The 23,655-nt window shown below is 41.5% G+C and overlaps 1 protein-coding gene across 1 annotated transcript in view; it reads left to right on the plus strand.

Annotated features, from left to right (window-relative positions):
- LOC140202419 (uncharacterized) overlaps positions 1–23,655 on the plus strand; it is a 174,612-nt gene that overhangs the window by 16,022 nt on the left and 134,935 nt on the right. Inside the window, exon 2 of the mRNA XM_072267286.1 lies at positions 11,454–11,574. Within this exon, the coding sequence (XP_072123387.1) occupies positions 11,454–11,574 (121 nt within the window). The remainder of the gene's footprint in view (positions 1–11,453; positions 11,575–23,655) is intronic.

Raw genomic sequence — 23,655 nt, forward strand, 5'->3', positions numbered from 1 at the left:
TATGGAGGGATATGGTGCAGGTGCAGGTCAGTGGGATTAGGCAGAAAAATGATTCAGCACAGCCAAGAAGGGCCAAAGGCCTGTTTCTGTGCTGTAATGTTCTATGGTTCTCTGGTTCTATGGATGGGCTACAGCTGCAGAAGATCATGTGCAGACATTTAGTGGCCACTTTATTAGGTTCAGTTGGCCATTGAGTGTATATCTAATAGGGAATGTTCAGAGATTTTAAAAAATTGGACACAGAAGAAGCTGTAAAATGTGAGGGATTAACTGAAGAGCATCCATATGCTCACAGTGCTGTTTTCAAACCCCAAGGGATTAGTTTTTTGAGAGAACATAATTAGAGCCTGCACTTCCTGTCAACAGGTATACAACCAATCTCAACAAGCTCTCTGAAAAATGTGCTTTCTTACTTAAAGGTGATTTGGAATTACCTCAATACAACAGATGTTAGTCTGCACATTGTTTGTTGCTAGCCCCCAAATGAAGTTTCTTTTCAAGCAAGTAAGAATTTAAAAAAAAATATGGCTTTTCTTTTTCATTTAGGCCTTTTCATAAAGTATGTGTTCAGGAGAATGATTCAGGTTTCAGTCAATGCAAGTACAAGTGGATTAAAGATTAGGCCATAACACCATGAGACAAAGGAGCAGAATTAAGCTATTTGGCCCATGGAGTCTGCTCTGCCATTCAATCATGGCTGATTCATTTTTATCTCCTCCTCAACCCCAGTTCCTGGCCTTCTCCCCGTAACCTTTGATGCCATATCCAAACAAGAACCTATTAATCTCTGCCTTAAATACAACCAACGATCTGGATGTGTTGCACAGCTGCATGTGGCAATAAATTCTACAAATTCACTGCCCTTTGGCTAAAGAAATTTCTCCGCATCTCTGTTTTGAAAGGACACCCCTCTATCCTGAGGCTTTGCCCTCTTGTCCAAGACTCTCCCACCATGGGAAATATCCTTTCCACATCTACCCTGCCTCGTCCTTTCAACATTTCAAAAGTTTCAATGAGACCCCCATACTTCCGAATTCCACCGAGTACAGACCCAGATCCATCAAACATTCCTCATATAATAAAAAGCGTGGATTGGGACAGGTTGTTCTCTGGCAAAGATGTGATCGGTAGGTGGGAAGCCTTCAAAGGAGAAATTTTGAGAGTGCAGAGTCTGTATGTTCCTGTCAGGATTAAAGGCAAAGTGAATAGGCATAAGGAACCTCGGTTCTCAAGGGATATTGCAACTCTGATAAAGAAGAAGAGGGAGTTGTATGACATGTATAGGAAACAGGGAGTAAATAAGGTGCTTGAGGAGTATAAGAAGTGCAAGAAAATACTTAAGAAAGAAATCAGGAGGGCTAAAAGAAGACATGAGGTTGCCTTGGCAGTCAAAGTGAAGGATAATCCAAAGAGCTTTTACAGGTATATTAAGAGCAAAAGGATTGTAAGGGATAAAATTGGTCCTCTTGAAGATCAGACTGGTCGGCTATGTGCGGAACTAAAGGAAATGGGGGAGATCTTAAATAGGTTTTTTGCGTCTGTATTTACTAAGGAAATTGGCATGAAGTCTATGGAATTAAGGGAAACAAGTAGAGAGATCATGGAAACTGTACAGATCGAAAAGGAGGAGGTGCTTGCTGTCTTGAGGAAAATTAAAGGGGATAAATCCCCAGGAACTGACAGGGTGTTCCCTCGGACCTTGAAGGAGACTAGTGTTAAGTTGCAGGGGCCCTGGCAGAAATACTTAAAATGTCGCTGTCTACAGGTGAGGTGCCAGAGGATTGAAGAGTGGCTCATGTTGTTCCGTTGTTTAAAAAAGGATCGAAAAGTAATCCGGGAAATTATAGGCCAGTAAGTTTAACGTTGGTAGTAGGTAAGTTATTGGAGGGAGTACTAAGAGACAGAATCTACAAGCATTTGGATAGACAGGGATTTATTAGGAAGAGTCAACATGGCTTTGTGCGTGATAGGTCATGCTTGACCAATCTACTGGAGTTTTTCGAGGAGGTTACCAGGAAAGTGGATGAAGGGAAAGCAGTGGATATTGTCTACATGGACTTCAGTAAGGCCTTTGACAAGGTCCCGCATGGGAGATTAGTTAGGAAAATTCAGTCGCTAGGTATACATGGAGAGGTGGTAAATTGGATTAGACATTGGCTCAATGGAAGAAGCCAAAGAGTGGTAGTACAGAATTGCTTCTCTGAGTGGAGGCCTGTGACTAGTGGTGTGCCACAGGGATCAGTGCTGGGTCCATTATTATTTGTCATCTATATCAATAATCTGGATGATAATGTGGTAAATTGGATTAGCAAATTTGCTGATGATACAAAGATTGGCGGTGTAGTAGACAGTGAGGAAGGTTTTCAGAGCCTGCAGAGGGACTTGGACCAGCTGGAAAAATGGGCTGAAAAATGGCAGATGGAGTTTAATACAGACAAGTGTGAGGTATTGCACGTTGGAAGGACAAACCAAGGTAGAACACACAGGGTTAATGGTAAGGCACTGAGGAGTGCAGTGGAACAGAGGGATCTGGGAATACAGATACAAAATTCCCTAAAAGTGGCATCACAGGTAGATAAGGTCATAAAGAGAGCTCTTGGTACACTGGCCTTTATCAGTCCAAGTATTGAGTATAAGAGCTGGAATGTTATGATGAGGTTGTACCAGGCATTGGTGAGGCCGAATCTGGAGTATTGTATTCAGTTTTGGTCACCAAATTACAGGAAGGATATAAATAAGGTTGCAAGAGTGCAGAGAAGGTTTACAAGGATGTTGCCGGGACTTGAGAAACTCAGTTACAGAGAAAGGTTGAATAGGTTGGGACTTTATTCCCTGGAGCGTAGAAGAATGAGGGGAGATTTGATAGAGGTATATAAAATTATGATGGGTATAGATAGAGTGAATGCAAGCAGGCTTTTTCCACTGAGGCAAGGGGAGAAAAAAACCAGAGGACATGGGTTAAGGGTGAGGGGGGCAAGTTTAAAGGGAACATGGGGGGGGGGGCTTCTTCACACAGAGAGTGGTAGGAGTATGGAATGAGTTGCCAGACGAGGTGGTAAATGCGGGATCTTTTTTAACATTTTAGAATAAATTGGACAGATACATGGATGGGAGGTGTATGGAGGGATATGGTCCATGTGCAGGTCAGTGGGACTAGGCAGAAAATGGTTCAGCACAGCCAAGAAGGGCCAAAAGGCCTGTTTTTGTGCTGTAGTTTTTCTATGGTTTCTATGGTTTCTATCAAATTTCATGTTGAATTTAATCATATTGTAATCACTGGTTCCTAAGTGTTCTTTTACCTTAAGGTCCCTAACTGCCTCTGATTCATTACATAACACCCAATCCAGTATAGCTGATCCCCTAGTAGGCTCTAAAAAGCTATCTCCTAGGCATTCAACAAATTCACTCCCTTGAGATCCATGACCAACTTGGTTTTCCCAATCGACCTGCATGTTAAAATCTACCATGACTATCATAACATTGCCCTTTTGACTCACCTTTTCTATTTCCTGTTGTAATCTGTGGTCCACCTCCCAGCCACTGTTGGGAGGCCTGTATATAACTGCCATCAACGTCCTTTTACCCTTGCAGTTCCTTAATTCAACCCACAAGGATTCAACATCTTCTGATCCTATGTCACATCTTTCTACTGATTTGATGTCATTCTTTACCAGTAGAGCCACACCATCCCCTCTGCCTACCTTCCTCTCCCTCCGATATAACGTGTAACCTTGGACATTCAGCTCCCAATTACAACCATCCTTCAGCAATGATTCAGTGATGGCCACAACATCATACCTGACAATCTGTAATAATGCAACAAGATCATCCACCTTATTTCTTATACTAAGCGCATTTAGATCCAGTACCTTGAGTACCGTATTTGTTATCCTTTCTGATCCTGCATCCCTAATGATATGATACTCAGCCAGTTGGCTGCACCTAAGTCCCATCAACTGCCTGCCCTTTCTGACAGTCTGATTGCAAGCTATCTTTACTTTTTTACCATCTGTCCTATCCCGAGTCCCTTCACTCTGGTTCCCACCACCCTGCCTAATTAGTTTAAACCCTCTTCAACAGATCTAACAAACCTGCCTGTGAGAATATTGGTCCCCCTTGGGTTCAGGCACGACCCACCACTTTTGAACATGTCATACCTTCCCCAGAAGAGATCCCAATGATCCGAGAAGCTGAAGCTCTGCCCCCTGCACCAGCTTCTCAGCCAGGCATTTATCTGCCAAATCATCCTGTTTCTACCCTCACTGCCCCGTGGTACAGGCAGCAATCCAGAAATTACTACCCGGGAGGTCTTGCTTCTTAGCTTTTTATTTAGCTCTCTAAATTCTCTTTTCAGGATCTCATTGCTTTTCCTTCCTATGTCATTGGTACCAATATGTACCAAGATATCTGGCTGCTCTCCCTTCCTCTCCAAAATGTTGTGGATGCAATCTGAGTCATCCCTGACCCTGGCACCTGGGAGGCAACATACCATCCAGGTGTCCCGTTCACAGAATCTCCTGTCTGTTCCCCTCACTATTGAGTCCCTTATCACTACCGCTCTCTTCTTCGCTCTCTTTCCCTTCTTCACCCCGAGCTTTATTTGTCACATGTACATTGAAACCTAGTGAAATGCATTGCTTGCGTCAGTGACCAATATACTCCAAGGGTGAACTGGGGGCAGCCCACAAGTGTCACCACACTTCTGGCACCAACTTAGCATACTAACCTTAACCTGTGAACACCAGAGTGTTCAACAGAGAATGGACCTGACCAAGTTGTTAACTGTTTTTATTGAGAGAAGGGGATGAACATTAGAGGAGCTGACCAAAGTCGATTGGAAGGGAACACTAGTGGGGATGATGGCAGAACGGCAGTGTCAGGAGGTTCTGGGAGCAATTTGTAAGGGATAAGATAGATTCATTCCAAAGAAAAAGAAGTATTAAAAAGGGAGAATGAGGCAACCATGCCTGACAAAAGCAAAGTCAAAAAGAGCGGAAAAGAAAAAGAGAGGGCATATAATATAGCAAAAACTAGTGGGAAGTTAGAAGATTGGGAAGTTTTTAAAAACCAACAGAAGGCATTTTAAACAGCAGTAAGGTGAGGAAAGATGAAATATGAAGGTAAACTAGTCAATAGGTCTATAGCGGATGCAATCTCACTGGCTCTTCACTTGGCCTTGGACCACCTGGACAACAGCAATACTTACATCAGGCTGTTGTTTATTGATTACAAATCAGCATTCAACACCATCATATTCTCAGTACTAATCAACAAGCTACAAAACCTGGGCCTCTGTACTTCCCTCTGTGACTGGATTCTTGACTTCCTCATCAGGAGACCACAGTCAGTGATAACATCTCCTCCTTACTGATAGCCAACACGGGCATACCTCAAAAATGAGTGCTAAGCCCACTGCTCTACTCTCTCAACACTCTTGACTGTGTGGCTAAGGACAGCTCAGACGCCATCTATAAATTCACAGATTGCATCCCTGCTGTTGGCAGATGGTGATGAGAAGGCCTACAAGAATGAGGTAGTTCAGCTGGTTGAGTAGTGTTGCAACAACCTGACACTCAACATCAGCAAGACCAGCAAGATTATGGACTTCAGGAAAGGGAAGTTAAAAGAACATACACCAGACCTCAATGAGAGGTCAGTGGTGGAAAAGGTGAACCCCTTCAGGTTCCTGGATGTCATCATCTCAGATGATCTATCCTGGACTCAGTACATTGATGCAATCATGAAGAAGGCACATCAGTGGCTCTCCTTCGTTAGGAGTTTGAGGAGATTTGATACGTCATCAAAGACTCTTGTAAATTTCTACAGATGCGTTGTGGAGAGTTGTTTTCTGAGTGATTACATCACAGGCTGATGTGGAGACCCTAATGCACAGGTTTGTAAGAGGCTGCAGAGGGTTGTAGACCTAACAGCATCACAGGCACAATCCTCCCCACCATGGAGGACATATCCAAGAGATCTCTCCAAAAGACAGAATCCATCACTAAGATCCTCCTCACTCTGGATATGCCCTCTTCTTGATTCCATGAGAAGGGAAGAGGAACAGGAACCTGAATTCCCACATTCAACAATTCAGAAACAGCTCCACCGTCAGATTTCTGAATGTTCTGTAAAGCCACAAACATGACCTTGTAATTCTATTTTTTCACTATTTAATTTATTATGTAATTTACCGTAATTTCCACCGTACTGCTGCCACAGAACAACAAATTTCATGTCATATGAGGAAGTGATAATAAAGCTGAATCTGATTCTGAACTAAGTTTTTTTTTGTTCCATATGATGTCTGTGTACTACCAACCTTAACACTTCCTGGAGGTTTTTAGCATATTTTCCATAGGATACCTTGGAGGTTTAGCATCAACAGCACATGCTTACTTGAATGTAGATGACATGGGATTGGGCAGGTACAGTTAGGCCAGGTTTAATCACTCAACAATTTAACTGAGTAGGCATCAATTAATTACTATTGTTGTCAGACTTAATAGCCCTAAACTTTACAATTAGAATTATCGTTGATAAATATGTTTGATTGCAAAAAAAGCCTTATATTAGCGTAATGCTATTGCAGCTCAGGGTGTCGGAGTTTGGGATTCATGTCCAGTGTTCTCTGCAAGAAGTTCCAATGACAGCATGGGTTTCCTCCAGGTGCTCAAGTTTCCTCCCACAGTTCAAAGATGTATGAGTTAGTAGGTTAATTGGTCATTGTAAATTGTCCTTTGATTAGGGTTAAATAGGTGGGTTGCTGGGCGGAGCGGCTCAGTGGGCCGGAAGGACCTGTACCGCACTGTATCTCTAAATAATAAATAAATAAGCAAACAAATAAACAACTAAATGAATAATAAAAAAATGACAGCCACATAAATAATTAGCTTGGATGTTTAGTACATTCAGATGTATTTACATAATAATCCATCTCAGCATTAAGTTTGATAGGTTTGCTTTTCAGTTGGAGTTGGTGTATTTTTTAAATCTCTTGTGATCTTGATGGTTTTATGGGCACGAAAGATTCTGCAGATGCTGGAAAACTAGGGCAACACAGACACACAAAATGCTGGAGGAACTCAGCAGGTCAGGCAGCATTTTGTGTGTGTTATAATGGTTTTATGGAAATGCCATTCTACCTGCTGCTAATTTTAACACTGTCTTACAGGCATTCAGAAAATGAAATGCCTCACATAATTTACTTGAAAGCAATAAATACTTAATAATCAATGTGTTAATGAGTCCATACGATCATATGTTCCGTATGTCATTTTAAAAAGTTGTTAACTTGCTAAAAAGGCAATGGATTACTAATACCAGCAAGTGTGAAATCAAAGCAAAATGATCAGCAGGACAAAGTTGCCAGATATGTAAAGGCACTGTATGGGCTCTATGTCTCTTGAAAAAAAACTGGCTCTGCTGCAGTAACAGGTGCCACATCTCCACGTCACATCTCGCTTCTTCATTTTCGTCCACCTTCAAACCATCTCTGTAGTTGTTACCTCTCTCTCTTTCCATTCTTTGAGGAAGTTTACATGGTAGGTCTGCTTGTCTGGATGATGCATTTCATAAGTGACAGGGCCCATCTTGGGGATGATTATGTAGGGTTCTTGAACTTAGCCAGGAGTTTGTTGACATTGGATGGTAGAAGCATCAGGACCTTCTGACCAGGCTGGTACTCACTATAGCAGGCATGCTGGTCATACCACCACTTTTGGTTCTGTTGGGCTTTCTGGAGGTTTTCTTTGGCTTCCTCCCTGTACTGCTCTAGGTGTCCTCAACCTGTAGTACATACTGCCCAATCCCTTTCTCTGAGGACTTTGAGGTTAGTGCCTCCCAGCTCTTCATCAAAATGCCCAATGGGCCCTGGAAATGCTACCCGTACAACAGTTCAAAAGGTGAAAATCCTGTTGATACTTGGGGCACCTCCTGGTAGGCGAACAGTAAGAACAGTAGCCATTTCTCCCAGTCCTTGCCAGTATCTACTACAAACTTGCTCAGCACTATCTTGAGTGTTTGGTTAAAGGGTTCAACAAGTCTATCAGTCTGGGGATGGTGAAGGCTGGTCATTATAGCGGTGACACCCGGCTGCTGATTTAGCTGCTTCATCAGGTGGGAGATGAAGTTGATGCCCTGGTCTGTGAGTATCTCCTCCGGGATGCCAGTTCTGGAGAACAGCTGAACCAGTGGATGTAGTGATGGCTCACAATGGGACAGCCTCAGGATACTTAATGGTTAGTCACAGATGACCAAGATGTACTGATACCCCACACTGCTCTTTTCCAAAGGCCCTAGGATGTCAATCGCAATGCACTGGAATGGAGTGCTGATCACCAGTAATGGATGCAAAGGGATTCTACTAGGCCTGCGGACAGGACAAGTTTTCTGACAGATGGGGCTTTTGGAACAGTACAAGTAAACATCAGTGTACATTTTGGGCCAAATTAAATGGGCACAGAAGTGCATGTGTGTTTTCTGGTGTGCTAGGTGACCTGCCCATGGAATGGTGTGAACCATGTGTAACACTAATGGTCTGCACTGTGATGGGACACAGCCAAACGCTTATCGGTTACGTCTCGTCCTCCCCTTTTCACATACATACCTCCATTCTCTACAACATATTCCTCCCTACAGTGATAAGGTCCGGCCTCTCCCCAATATGTCTTGTCAAATAATGGTTTCAGAGCTGTATCGGCAGTTTGCAAAGCAGCAATATTATCAGGCGCCTTTCATTTATTGACACCTAACCCCGATAGCTCAACATCAGGAACAGGAGAACCCAATTGCTTCTCTTAACATAGTTGATTTTGTAGTCCTCCTCGTTCCACCCTTGCACAGACTATTACTCAAATCTTGCAGTGGCTGCAAACCAGCTTTCGCTTGGGCCTGGGTGACCATCACAGTGATGAAGTGCTTTGAGAGGTTGATGATAAAATGTATCAACTCCTGCCTGAGAAGTGACTTGGTTCCATTGCAATTTGCCTACTGTCACAACAGGTCCACAGCAGTTGCCACTTTATTGGCTCTTCACTCAACCCTGAGACATCTGGACAGTGAAGATGCATACATTGGGATGCTCTTCATTAACTACAACTCGGCATTCAATACTATCATCCCCTAAAAACTAATCAATAAGGTTCAAAACTTTGGCCTCAATACCTCCTTATGCAATTGTATCCTTGATTTCCTCATTTGCAGACCCCACTCAGTTCAGATTGACAAAAGCATCTCCATCAGCACAGGTGCACCACAGGGCTGTGTGCTTAGCCCCCTGCTCTACTCACTTTACATGTATGACTGTGAGGTGAAGCATAGCTCCAATGCCATATTTGTTTGCTGATGACACAACTGTCATAGGCTGAATCAGAAGTGATGACAAGTCAACATATAGGAGGGAAATTGAAAATCTTGCTGAGTGGTGCTACAACTTCTCACTCAGTGTCAATAAGACTAAGGACTTCAAGAGGAGGAAACTGGAGGTCCATGAGCCAGTCCTTATCAGGAATCAGAGTGGAGAGGGTCAGCAACTTTGAATTCCTCAGTGTTATAATTTCAGAGGACATGAGTGACTGTCCAGGAGTGCTTGGCAGTGCCCCTACTTCCTTAGAAGTTTGTGAAGATTCAGTATGACATCTAAAACTTTGACAAACTTCTACTGATGTGTAGCGGAGGGTATATTGACTGATTATGTCACAGCCTGGTATGAAAACACCAATACCTTTCAATGGAAAATCCTACCAAAAGCAATGGATACAGCCCTCCCCACCATTACGCACATCTACATGGGGCATTGCCGCAGGAAACCAGTGTCCATCTTCAGAGATGTCTATTACACATTGGTTGTTTGTCTATACTGTTGAGTTAATTTCATTAATTCTATTGTGTTGGATTGACTGTGTATGTTTGTAAGAAAATATATATACTTTGGTAATAAATTTACATTGAATTTTAAACCAGAAACGACCATAGGACATGATTCAGAACATTTTGTTACCATTCAGTTCAGGCAGATCCTTCTCCAAAATCATTTCCCCAGACAATCAGTCATTCACCAGATCATTCAATAAATACATTTGATCTTTTACAAGCATGATAACCTGTGCTGTAGGATATAATTTACAATTTCTGTAAACACAAGTAATTAATGTTGGTGCCTGGTACAAGATTAATCTTGATCAAAGACATGGAACTTCTAATGCTAGTGCTTGTCAATTTATACTCACCTCATAGCCAGCAGAGTTATCACTCCCCACCCCACACCCTATCACCTTCCATTGGCACATAACAAACCCTGTCAATTTGGGCTTCCTTACCTGGCACCTTATGGCCTGGCTTCTGGAAGTAAAAACACACCAGTCTCTTACCCCATTTTACTCCCTGCCCCAACAGGGTTACCTCCAATGTCCCATCTGTCATCCTGGTGTCTGATGCTCTGATGCCTCTATGGGCTGAAGAGTGGGGTCATTGTGGTCTCCCTCAGTGGGCATTGATGTATTGCAGGGCCAGTTTCGCCACTGTCAGTCTGTTGGCTGGTTCATGTTCTCTGACCCAGGACCGATTGTCATAGGGTAGGACATGAAGTAACTGAATCAAGATGATCACCTATGCAATCTGCTCCTTGGTCTGCTGCCCTGGTCATAACCAGCAATAGTATAGTCCTTTAAGGCAGTGGAAGGTTTTGATGTATGTCTGTCCTAGTAGAGTTGTGGTTGCTCGGAAGCATTGTCGGTAGGAATCTGGTGAGATATAACATTTCTTCAATAGTGCCTTCTTCGAGGCATCATAGTCATTAGACTGGTCCTTGTCCACTACACTGTAAGCATCCAGTGCATTGCCTGTGAGCAGAAGCACAAGGCAACAGGCCCACTCCTTCTGTGGCCATTTCCTTGTTCTCATGGTAAATAGTTTTCAATGTCTAACCCCTGTTGGTATGTAGGTTCCTTTCGCTGATGTGGTGGTTGTAGTCTGCTTTGAAAGTGGCACTGGACCGGAAGACAGTCAAAATCCCACTCTCAACTGTTCGTGTGAGGTTGGACTGCTGGAGTGAAGGGTTGTCTTTGGGGAGCGGGCTCTCCTTCTCTAAGGTGCTGGGGGACTATACTGCAATCTGCTCCTCAGCTACCTCTAGCTGACTGACTTGAATGGAGTTTCGCAGATTTTGAAGCTCCTGTCTCAGACCTCTCCTTGTCTTCCCTTGGGCAGAAAGAAAGTCTTTGAATAGTGCAACCAGATCAATCTAGGTATCTGCATTCTCTCCTGCCTAGTCCATCATGGGTAAAGCCCTCCATTGAGCACATCTACATGAAATGCCGTTGCAGGCAACTTTGAACTTTTAAAACTTTGTTTTGGGTATAGTGTTAATTTGGCTGATCAAGTTATCTACATCCTCTATGGCTGTTCTCGGTACTCTGTGCTTTTGTTGTTTCCAATATCTGCACTCTCTCCTGCAGATCTGGGTTCGGTGTTGATCTGTGTTGTGTCCTGCTGTCTGGGTATAGTTTTGCTTTGACTGGTCCAGATACTGTGATCTCTCCTGCAGATCTGGGCATGGTTTTGGTTTTGTTGGTCCAGGTAATTACGAAGGTATAGACGGGCTCATGCAATCAGGCTTTTTCCGGTAAGGTTGGGTGAGACTAGAACTAGGTCACAGGTTAAAAATAAAATGCCAAATGTTCAAGGGGACTCTGAGGGGAACCTTCTTCACTCAAAGGATGGTGAGAGATTGAAATGAGCTGCCAGAGGAAGTGGTGGATGCGGCTTCAATTGAAACATTTAAGAGAGGTTTGGATAATTATATGGATGGAAGGGGTATGGCGGGCTGTGGTCCCAGTGCAGTTTGATGGGACTAGTTGGACAGAAAGGCCTGTTTCTGTGCTTCATGACTTGGATACACCTGTCACTTTGCAGCTCTTCTCCTCACCTCTTTACACTGTATTCTCCCTTCATCTTTAAGTCCAGATAAAGGGTCTGGACAAAAATTGTTAACTGTATTTCCCTTCATTTGAGCTGCTTGACCCATGAGTTCCTCCAGCAGTCTATGTTTTGTTAATAACTGCTATTGTCACTTTACCTGTAGGTAGGAATTGATTTGGTGTGGCAGAGTTTGCTCCTTTTAGGTGCAAGGTTTTATCTTGAAATTGCACGTCTGTTGAAAAGTCTGGAGTTTGAGGTCTGGATTTCAGGGTCCTCAGCGAGTGTCCTCACTTGCCTTCAATGGCAAGTCCTGGGGTCGATACTAAACATCGAAACCCGAAGATCAGCTGGGAATCTGGAGGTCAAGGCCCAAGGACAAGACCAGAGCCCTGAGTCTGCGACTCTGTGAGTCCATTGGAGGCTGGAGGGCAAAGGCAGCCTATTTTGTGTGTGTGTGTGTGTGTGTGTGTGTGTAAATGAGGCTTGTTTTCCTGTTGCTTTGTTGTTGTTGTTCTTCTGCTGTTGTTCTGTGGAACATGGAACATGTGGAACATGTGGTGACACTCGCGGGCTGTATCCTTAGATTGTGTTGGTTGTTAACACAAATCGTGCATTTCAAACTTCAGAGTTCAAAGTGAATTCATTATCAAAGTACATATGTGTCACCCTGTACTACCCTGAGATTCATTTTTTTGCAGTTATACTCGATAAATCCATAATAGAATAATAACCATTATAGAATCAATAAAATAATGCACCAGATTGGGGGTTCAACCAGTGTGTAAGAGACAACAAACTGTGCAAATACAAAAATGAATAAATAATGATTTAAAAAAAATAAATAAACAATAAATATCAAGGAAGTGAGATGAAGAGTCCTTGAAATTGAGTTCATAGGTTATAGGATCTGGGAAAATTTCAGTAATGGGGCGTGAAGTTGAGTGAAGCTGTCCCCTCTCATTTAAGAGTCTGATGGTTGAGGGGTAATAGTCGTTCCTGAACCTGGTGGTGCCAGTCCTGAAGCTCCTGTAACCTTCCTGATGGCAGCATCGAAAAGAGAGCCTATCTTGGGTGGCGGGGGTCCCTGATGATGGATGCTGCTTTCCTGTGAGAACTCTCTATGTAGATGTGCTCAATGGTGGGGAGGGCTTTACCCGTGATGGACTGGGCCGTATCATTATGTTTTGTAGGATTTTCCATTCAAGGCATTGATGTTTCCATACTGGCTGTGAACATACAGCCAGTCAGTATACTCTCCACCACACATCTATAGAAGTTCACTAAAGTTTTAGATGTCATGTCAAATTTTCATAAATTCTTAAGGAAGTAGAAACACTGCTGTGTTTTTTTCATGATTGTCCAGAACAGATCCTTTGAAATGATAACAGCGAGGAATTTAACGTTGCTGACCCTGTGTACCTCTGATCCCCTTGATGAGGACTGGCTCGTGGACCTCCAGTTCTCTCCTCCTCTAGACAATAATCAGCTCCTTGCTCTTGCTAACACTGAATGAGAGACTGCTGTTGTGACACCACTAGGACAGATTTTCAATCTCCCTCCTATGTGCTGATGCTTAGCCACACAGTGAGTAGAGCAGCGGGCTAAGCAAGAGCCTTGTGGTGCACCTGTGCTGATGGAGAACGCTGAGGTGATGTTGCCAATCTGAACTGACTGTTTCAATGTGATTAATAAAAGAATGTAAATGTGAATCTGAATCCTGTGCAGTCATCTACAGTGACAATTCAATGCCATTACCTCAGTGCTTCTGATGGAGTTTGGTCATGACAGGTCTTCAAGCTGCAAGATAGATGTTCTCAGGGCCTGTTTGTTTTGTGCTGAGTGAGATAATTCACTTATCTATCTCATGGTTAAGGCAGTCTGCTCTACTCTATTGGCGAGGAAGTTGCTCAGTTTCAATCACAACCTTACAGCCAGGGATGTGTTGCAGTAATTTTATTCTGACTCTTACTTACTGGAAAAGCCCATTCTTCTTTACAAAACTGCTCAAGCTCTGTCAGATTGCATGGGGGTTGTGTGTGAACAGCCCTTTTCAAGTGCAGCCACAAATTATCAATTGGATTGAGGTCTGGACTCTGACTTGGCCACTCCAGGACATTAACTTTGTTGATTTTAAGCGATTCCTGTGTAGCTTTGGCTCTGTGCTTGGGGTCATTGTCTTGCTGGAAAACAAATCTTCTCCCAAGGTACAGTTCTCTTATAGACTGCATCAGGTTTTCCTCCAGAATTTCCCTGTATTTTGCCACATTCATTTTACCCACTACCTTCACAGGCCTTGCAGGGTCTGCTGCAGTGAAGCATCCCCACAGCATAATGCAGTCACCACCATGCTTCACGGTAGGGATAGTGTGTTTTTGATGATGTTCTGTGTTTAGTTTATGATAAACATATCATTAAGCTGATGACCAAAAAGCTCAATTTTGGTTTCACCAGACCATAGAACCCTCTTCCAGCTGACTTCAGAGTCTCCTACATGCCTTCTGGCAAACTCTAACCGAGATTTCATGTGAGTTTTTTTCAATAGTGGTTTTCTCTTTGCCACCCTCCCATAAAGCTGCAACTGGTGAAGCAACACACACAAAATGCTGGAGGAACTCAGCAAGCCAGGCAGCATTTATGAAAAAGAGTACAGTCAATGTTTTGGGCTGAGACTAGGCTGAGTTCCTCCAGCACTTTGTCTGTGATTTTCTCGTTTGTGATTGGATTACTACACTGAAAAGTCTCTTCCAGGGATGCCGTCTTGCCAAAGGGTCTCGGCCAGAAATGTTGTCTGTACTCTTTTCCATAGATACTGCTTAGCCTGCTGAGTTCCTCCTGCATTTTGTGGGTGTTGCTTGGATTTCCAGCATCTGCAGATTTTCTCTTGTTTGCGACTGGTGAAGCACCTGGGCAACAGCTGCTGTATGTGCAGTTTGTCCCATCTCAGCCACTGAAGCTTGTAACTCCTCTAGAGTTGTCATAGGTCACTTGGTGTCCTCCCTCAATAGCACCCTTCTTGCATGATCACTCAGTTTTTGAGGACGGCTTGCTCTAGGCAGATGTACAGCAGTGCCGTATTTTTTCCACTTCTTGATGATTGACTTAAAATGGATATGCAGTGACTTGGAAGTTTTCTTGTATCCATCTCCTGACTTGTGCTTTTCAATAACCTTTTCATGGAGTTGCTTGGAGCGTTCTTTTGTCTTTATAGTGTAGTTTTTGCCGGGAATCTTACCAGCAGTTGGACCTTTCAGATGCAGGTGTATTTTTACTACAATCAATCAAAACACCTTGACTGCACACTTGTCTCCAAAAAGCAGATCACCTTTTAACTAATTATCTGACTTCTAAAACCATTTGACTGCACCAGTGCTGATTTGGTATCATATTCAAGGGGAGTGAATACTTATGCAATCAATTATTTAGTGTTTTATTGGCACTGTACTTCCAGGTAACCTCCCCAGAGTAATCAGACACCATTGTCTGTTAACAAGGTGGGTTATTGGTTTCATTGTACAAGGCCATTGAACCCTGACAAACAAGTACTTTTACTGACACAGATGAAAGAATACTTTATAATAGTACAGGCTTAACAAAATAGACTTAAAGCAATTTAAAAACTGTTTTATACCTGAGTGACCTGTGCTTTTGTGAGTCTGTAACTCTCTAAGCCCTTTTTTTCGCATCAATAGGATTGTTTTTACAATGTGATTTTCTATAATGTAAGGTTTCTTGGGAATGCAACTGTGGTTTTCAGGCAGAACATCTGTAACTGTATGTGCAAGAGTCCAGCACTGAGCGATTATCACAGGAGAGTCATCTGCCTAGTGCACAAGCCGTGGTCTGTGCTTAGCAACCCATTAGCTCTGCATAGAAGGTTGCTACAGTGCTTCCGGAAGTTTTCCAGAACCCCCTCCTGGAAGTTTTCATGTTTTATCATTTTACAACATTGAATAACAGTGGATTTAATTGGCTTTTTTTTGACACTGATCAACAGAAAAAGGCTTTCATGTCAAAGTGAAAGCAGATTTCTGCAAAGTGATCTAAATTAATTACAAATTTAAAACAAAATATTTGATTGCATACGTATTCACCCCCTTCAAGTCAGTATTTACAGCCTTGGCAGCAATTACAGCCTTGAGTCTGCGTGGGTAGGTCTCAATCAGCTTTGCACATCTGGACACTGCAATTTTTCCCCCATTCTTTACAAAACTGCTCAAACTCAATTAGATTGCATGGGGATTGTAAGTGAACAGCCTTTTTCAAGTCCAGTTGCAAATACTCAATTGGATTGAGCTCTGGTCTCTGACTTAGCCACTCCAGGACATTAACTTTGTTGATTTTATGCCATTCCTGTGTAGCTTTGGTTTTATACTTCATGGTAGGGATGGTGTGTTTTTGATGATGTGCAGTGTTCGGCTTACGCCAAATATAGCATTTAGTCTGATGACCAAAAAGCTGAATTTTAGTTTCAGAGCATAGAACCTTCTTCCAGCTGACTTCAGAGTCTCCCACATGCCTTCTGGCAAACTCTAGCTGAGATTTCATGTGAGTTTTTTTCAACAGTGGCTTTCTCTTTTCCACTCTCCCATAAAGCTGTGACTGTTGAAGCACAAGGGCAACAGTTGTTGTAGGTGCGGTCTCTCCCATCTCAGACAATGAAGCTTGTAACTCCTCCAGAGTTGTCAAAGGTCTCTTGGTGGTCTCCCAAACTACTTCCCTTCTTGCACGGTCACTCAGTTTTTGAGGATGGTCTGCTCTAGACAGACATAAAGCTGTGCCATATTCTTTCAATTTCTTGATGATTGTCTTAACTGTATGCCAAGGGATATTCAGTGACCTGGAAATTTTCTTGTATCCATCTCCTGACTTGTGCTTTTCAATAACCTTTTTGTGGAGTTGCTTGGAATGTTCTTTTGGCTTTGTGGCATATTTTTTGTCAGGATACTCTCACCAGCAGTTGGACTTTCCAGATACAGATGCATTTTTACTATAGTCAACTCGAAACACCTTGACTGCACATGGGTCTCCAAAAAACAGTTCTCCGTGTAACTAATTAGCTACTTCTAAAACCATTTGGCTGCACCAGTGATGATTTGGTGTCATATTCAAGCAGAGTGAATACTTTTGCAATCAATTCAGGCAGCATCTATGCTAAGACCCTTCATCACTGCTGGAAAGGAAGGAGAAAGGAAAGGGATAGAAGCCAGAAACATAAGATATTGTGCGGATGCTGGAAATCCAGAGCAATGAAAATCCATCTTGTTGATCTTTCTATTCAAATTGCCAATATATCAGTCCTTCAGCTGAAGTTGCATTCAGGGAGTACATAAGAGTAGTTGTAAAATACCAAATTCGTGATCAAATCTAATGTATAGGACAAGACAGTTGCAGCAGGCTCATTTTCACGATCCAGCAAACCTCCCAATAGATGTCCTGCTGGCCTACACAGATCAGAAAGTTCATGAGCTTATTTTGGGAGCTGTTTGAGCCTTTTCCATTTATTAGGGAAGGAGAGAAAAAATCAGGTGGATTCTTGGTTTGTTAGGCTAATTCAATGTGAAAGGGACTCCACGGACCATGACTATGGACTTGTTTCTGTGTATGTTTATAAAATTAATTAATATCTTAATCTTGCACCATTATTTTCTTCACTGTCCTGTATAATTTATGCTGTGAGTGGTTTGTATCTATATCAGTGTGACACCGCTGTAAGAATGTTTTCCATTGAAATGGTACTTCTGTACACTTGTGAAACATCACAGTAAAATCAACTGGACTTGGTGTGTGTGTGTGTGTGTGTGTGTGTGTGTGTGTGTGTGTGTGTGTGTGTGTGTGTGTGTGTGTGTATCTGAGTCTGTGTGTATGTGTTGGGGTGCCTGTATATTGGTGCGTGTCTGTGAGTGTGCGTGTGTTTGTGTGAGTGTGTGTGTATGTTGGAGTCTGTTTGTGTGTGTGAGTGTGTGTGTTGTCACGTGATCGGCAACAATGAATATCAATCGAGTCAGGTTTTATAAAAGCAATTAAACATTTATTAAAATCTGCTCAATATTGAAAAAAATAAACAAACGAAAATCTTAACTGGAAGTAAACTGCTATGCGGCCATTTAACAAACCACCACTCAGTACTAGTTCTTAAAGCGATAAATGCGAAAACTGTTCTTAAAGTGGTAAATTCAAACACAGTTCTTAGAATGGTAAATTCGAAAGTCCAAGAGATTTATACAGTCAATTAGGAGAGACTTTCCTGAAGTAAAGAATTCCTTGAAGACACGATGTCACTGCCAATCCCAGCCGGATCCTGCCTTGTCTGCAGGATTCATGATGACGGAAATAAAACGGTTTAAAGCTATTGACCTTTCTGTCTGGATACTAGATACTGCACAGCCTTTTCTGCTACTTTTAGCAGAGGCTATCTCATGCAGATCACTGTTTCTTGAACAAATTCAATAATGGTCGATCCTATCCAAAACCGCCGAACAACTCCTTCAGGTTCCCGTCTTCACTCTCCAATACTACTGAAAAGATACATCAACAAACCTGGCAGCGATTGGTTAAACTGCCAGCCCAACACTTTTGTATCATACAATAGAATGTAAAACTCTGTTTTAAATCAAAACTGTGTCATAAGGCAAATACGCAGTGGAGCGGAGTATCTGGCTGATGTTCTAACTGGAAAACTAACTGCGTCACCCCAGGAGTCTCCTTTTTTTACCTGTAGTGAACATGTCATCACGTGACCTCACATCAGCGGGAAAATTACATCAGGTGACCGCCAAAAGACCATTACATCATAGTCATAAGACAGTCACAAGATATTCATGAGGAATGTAACACCTCCCTCCAAAAGAAAAATTTGGTCTTTTTAGGAGTAAATTTTAACAATTAACCATTTACAAAAAAAAATAAGTGTATAAAATTTACAACATACACAATATACACAGTATCATCATACAGCACCTTACAAACTAATATACAGTAGGAGTGTTACAAGTGTTAAAATACCATTCCATAAAGAAATTTACATTGTACATTTAACATCAAGATAGACAATCAGCGATCACATTATCTTTACCTTTAATATGAGTTCTCAAAATATTATACTCCTGTAACATCAAACTCCAATTTAGTAATCTTCTATTTTTGTTTTTCATCTTACTCAAAAACATTAACGGATTATGATCATTGTAAACTATAAGTGGTTTCTGAGTAGTACCAACAGAATGTTGTAAAGCCAAAACAAGAGATAATAATTCCTTTTCTATTGTTGAATAATTTCTTTGATGGGCATTTAATTTCTCAGAAAAGTAAGCTACTGGATGATCAACTTCATCACCCTCATCTCTTTGAAGTAACACTGCTCCTGCAGTTTCATCACTAGCATCTACAGCTAATGAAAATGGTTTTTCAAAGTCAGGAGATTTGAGCACAGGTTGACTACATAGTATAGTTTTCAATTTATCAAATGCTTCCTGACAAGACTCTGTCCAAACTTTTCATTTTCCTTCAAGAGGTTAGTTAATGGAAGAGCAATGTTCACAAAATCCTTACCTTTCTCACTAACTTCAGATTTAATTTCTGGTTTACCTTGACTCTCGGTTCTATTTTTCCTTTTAAAAGCCCTACCTGGAGAAAATTTATTCTCATGAATTAAAGCATACTCATCAGCTAATTTAGCAGACTCCTGCAATGCAGCAGTGTTCCTTTCATTTAAGTACAGTATGTCCTTTCTTCAACAGCAAAATTCCTCCAGCAAAATCAACTCTTTTAACTTATTATACTCCCCATTCACATTTTTAGAGGAAACCCATCTCTCAAAACACACAGATCTCTTGTAGGCAAATTCCACGTAAGTTTTTTCCACAGATTTCTTCAAATTTCTGAATCTTTCTCTATACACTTCCGGAATCAACTCATACGCCTTCAATATATGCTGTTTGACAATATCATAATCCAGTGCTTGCTCAGCATTTAAAGCTGTATAAACTTGTTGTGCTTTCCATTTTATTACACTTTGTAACATCACTGGCCATTGCTCTTTCGGCCACTTTAAACTCAGAGCAACAATTTCGAAATGTTGGAAATATTTGTCCACTTCTGTCTACAAACTGTTTCTGAGAATCAGAGGACTCTTTCTCGGACTTTAATTTCTCCACCTCTAGCTCAAACTCTCTCCTTTTATTTGCTTCTCTTTCTTCAAATTCCCTTTTCCTATGGGCTTCTTTAGCCTTGAATTCCTTCTGTTTATTTTCTGCTTCTAACCGACTTCTTTCCAAATCAGCTTCTAATTGCTTTAAATTTATTTGTTCAATATGTAACTGCATTTCCAGATTACTCATTGAAAACCTATCTAACACTTCTTCATCAAACTTTCCCAAACTTATATAATGCTCAGCGATTTTTTTTCTGAATTATGGACTTTGTTGTAACCTTCATAATTCCTTTAAGATCCAACCTTCTAGCAATCTCAGATATAACACCCTTTCTTGCCGTCGCTAAGAACACCGAGTCTGGTGTTTCCATAAAGCCGTCAACATTCATTGCTGCCGAATACCACTCACACACCAATCAAACAAAAGAATCAGGTATTTCCCTTTTCCAAATCGGGTTGATACTTAAACAAGCACTTAAGCTCAAAATTGGAACATATCTGGACGAGCCCCCAAATTTATGTCACGTGATCGGCAACAATGAATATCAATCGAGTCAGGTTTTATAAAAACAATCAAACATTTATTAAACTCTGCTCAATATTAAAAAAAATAAACAAATGAAAATCTTAACTGGAAGTAAACTGCTATGCGGCCGTTTAACAAACTGCCACTCTGTACTAGTTCTTCTTTTTTAATATAATTTTTATTGAGTTTTCAAAGTGAATACATGAAAAGATAATGTCTACCCTCCCCCCTCCCCTTAACCCTTCCCCCCGATATATACTCCTACCTAAAAAAAAAAGAAAGAAAGAAAGAAGAAAAAAAAAGAAAAACTGCCTGGATATTGGAAGGTTTCCACATGCTCCATGGGATTCAAAATAAATTTAGTATATTTATTTATTACTTTCCCCAAGGGACCAAGGTCTTTATCATCGGAGCAACCAAATATGCCATCCTATCTTTTGTAAATAAGGGCGCTAAATATTCAAAAATGTTTCATATGTATCTCTTAAATTGTAAGTAATTTTTTCGAGTGGAATAGAACTAGCCATTTCATTGTTCCAACGATTCATACTTAAATACGAATCGGATTTCCAAGTAACTGCTATAGCCTTCTTAGCTACTGCCAATGTAATTTTTATGAATTCTTTCTGATATTTATTCAATCTAAGTTCCGGTTTTATCACTTCAATATCACCTAATGGAAATAATTCAGAGTTCAGCAGAGGAGGACAAAGGGCTTAATTAGGAAGGGGAAAAAAGATTATGAGAGAAAACTGGCAGGGAACATAAAAACTGTCTGTAAAAGCTTTTATAGGTATGTAAAAAGAAAAAGACTGGTAAAGAAAATTGTAGGTCCCCTACAGACAGAAACAGGTGAATTGATTATGGGGAGCAAGGACATGGCAGACCAATTGAATAATTACTTTGGTTCTGTCTTCACTAAGGAGGACATAAATAATCCTCCAGAAATAGTAGGGGACAGAGGGTCCAGTGAGATGGAGGAACTGAGCGAAATACTTGTTAGTAGGGAAGTGGTGTTAGGTAAATTGAAGGGATTGAAGGCAGATAAATCCCCAGGGCCAGATGGTCTGCATCCTAGAGTGCTTAAGGAAGTAGCCCAAGAAATAATGGATGCATTAGTGATAATTTTTCAAAACTCGTTAGATTCTGGACTAGTTCCTGAGGATTGGAGGGTGGCTAATGTAACCCCACTTTTTAAAAAAGGAGGGAGAGAGAAACCAGGGAATTATAGACCGGTTAGCCTAACGTCGGTGGTGGGGAAACTGCTGGAGTCAGTTATCAAAGATGTGATAACAGCACATTTGGAAAGCGGTGAAATCATCGGACAAAGTCAACATGGATTTGTGAAAGGAAAATCATGTCTGACGAATCTCATTGAATTTTTTGAGGACATAACTAGTAGAGTGGATAGGGGAGAACCAGTGGATGTGGTATATTTGGATTTTCAAAAGGCTTTCGACAAGGTCCCACACAGGAGATTAGTGTGCAAACTTAAAGCACATGGTATTGGGGGTAAGGTTTTGATGTGGATGGAGAATTGGTTAGCAGACAGGAAGAAAAGAGTGGGAATAAACGGGACCTTTTCAGAATGGCAGGCAGTGACTAGTGGGGTACCGCAAGGCTCCGTGCTGGGACCCCAGTTGTTTACAATATATATTAATGACTTGGACAAGGGAATTAAATGCAGCATCTCCAAGTTTGCGGATGACACGAAGCTGGGTGGCAGTGTTAGCTGTGAGGAGGATGCAGAGTGACTTGGATAGGTTAGGTGAGCGGGCAAATTCATGGCAGATGCAATTTAATGTGGATAAATGTGAAGTTATCCACTTTGGTAGCAAAAATAGGAAAACAGATTATTATCTGAATGGTGGCCGATTAGGAAAAGGGGAGGTGCAACGAGACCTGGGTGTCATTATACACCACTCATTGAAAGTGGGCATGCAGGTACAGCAGGCGGTGAAAAAAGCGAATGGTATGCTGGCATTTATAGCGAGAGGATTTGAGTACAGGAGCAGGGAGGTACTACTGCAGTTGTACAAGGCCTTGGTGAGACCACACCTGGAGTATTGTGTGCAGTTTTGGTCCCCTAATCTGAGGAAAGACATCCTTGCCATAGAGGGAGTACAAAGAAGGATCACCAGATTGATTCCTGGGATAGCAGGACTTTCATATGAAGAAAGACTGGATGAACTGGGCTTGTACTCGTTGGAATTTAGAAGATTGAGGGGGGATCTGATTGAAACGTATAAAATCCTAAAGGGATTGGACAGGCTAGATGCAGGAAGATTGTTCCCGATGTTGGGGAAGTCCAGAACAAGGGGTCACAGTTTGAGGATAGAGGGGAAGCCTTTAAGGACCGAGATTAGGAAAAACTTCTTCACTCAGAGAGTGGTGAATCTGTGGAATTCTCTGCCAGAGGAAGCAGTTGAGGCCAGTACATTGGCTATATTTAAGAGGGAGTTAGATATGGCCCTTGTGGCTACGGGGATCAGGAGGTATGGAGGGAAGGCTGGGGCGGGGTTCTGAGTTGGATGATCAGCCATGATCATAATAAATGGCGGTGCAGGCTCGAAGGGCCGAATGGCCTACTCCTGCACCTATTTTCTATGTTTCTATGTTTCTATGTTATGCGGAAGTTGAGTTCCAATAATTTGTTCCAATAAGACTCTTAAATTTATCCAAAAAGGTTGAATTTTAGAACAAGACCAAGTAGAATGTAAGAAAGTACCAATTTCTTGATTACACCAAAAACATTGATCAGATAAATTTGAATTTAATCTGTTTATTTTTTGTGGTGTAATATATAATTGGTGTAAAAAATTATATTGTACTAATCTAAGTCGAACATTTATTGTATTTGTCATACTGTCAAGGCACAGTCTTGACCAATTTGTTCATCAATATTAATAGTGAGATCAGTTTCCCATTTTTGTTTTGACTTGCGGATTCCTTGTTTAATTGTCTGTTTTTGAATCAAATTATACATACAAGAAATAAATTTTTAAATTTTTCCTTTTTGAATTAAAATTTCAATTTCATTGGGTTTTGGCAAAAACATTGTTTG

The sequence above is a fragment of the Mobula birostris genome, chromosome 9 (assembly GCF_030028105.1).
Source record: "Mobula birostris isolate sMobBir1 chromosome 9, sMobBir1.hap1, whole genome shotgun sequence".
Lineage (NCBI taxonomy): Eukaryota > Metazoa > Chordata > Chondrichthyes > Myliobatiformes > Myliobatidae > Mobula > Mobula birostris.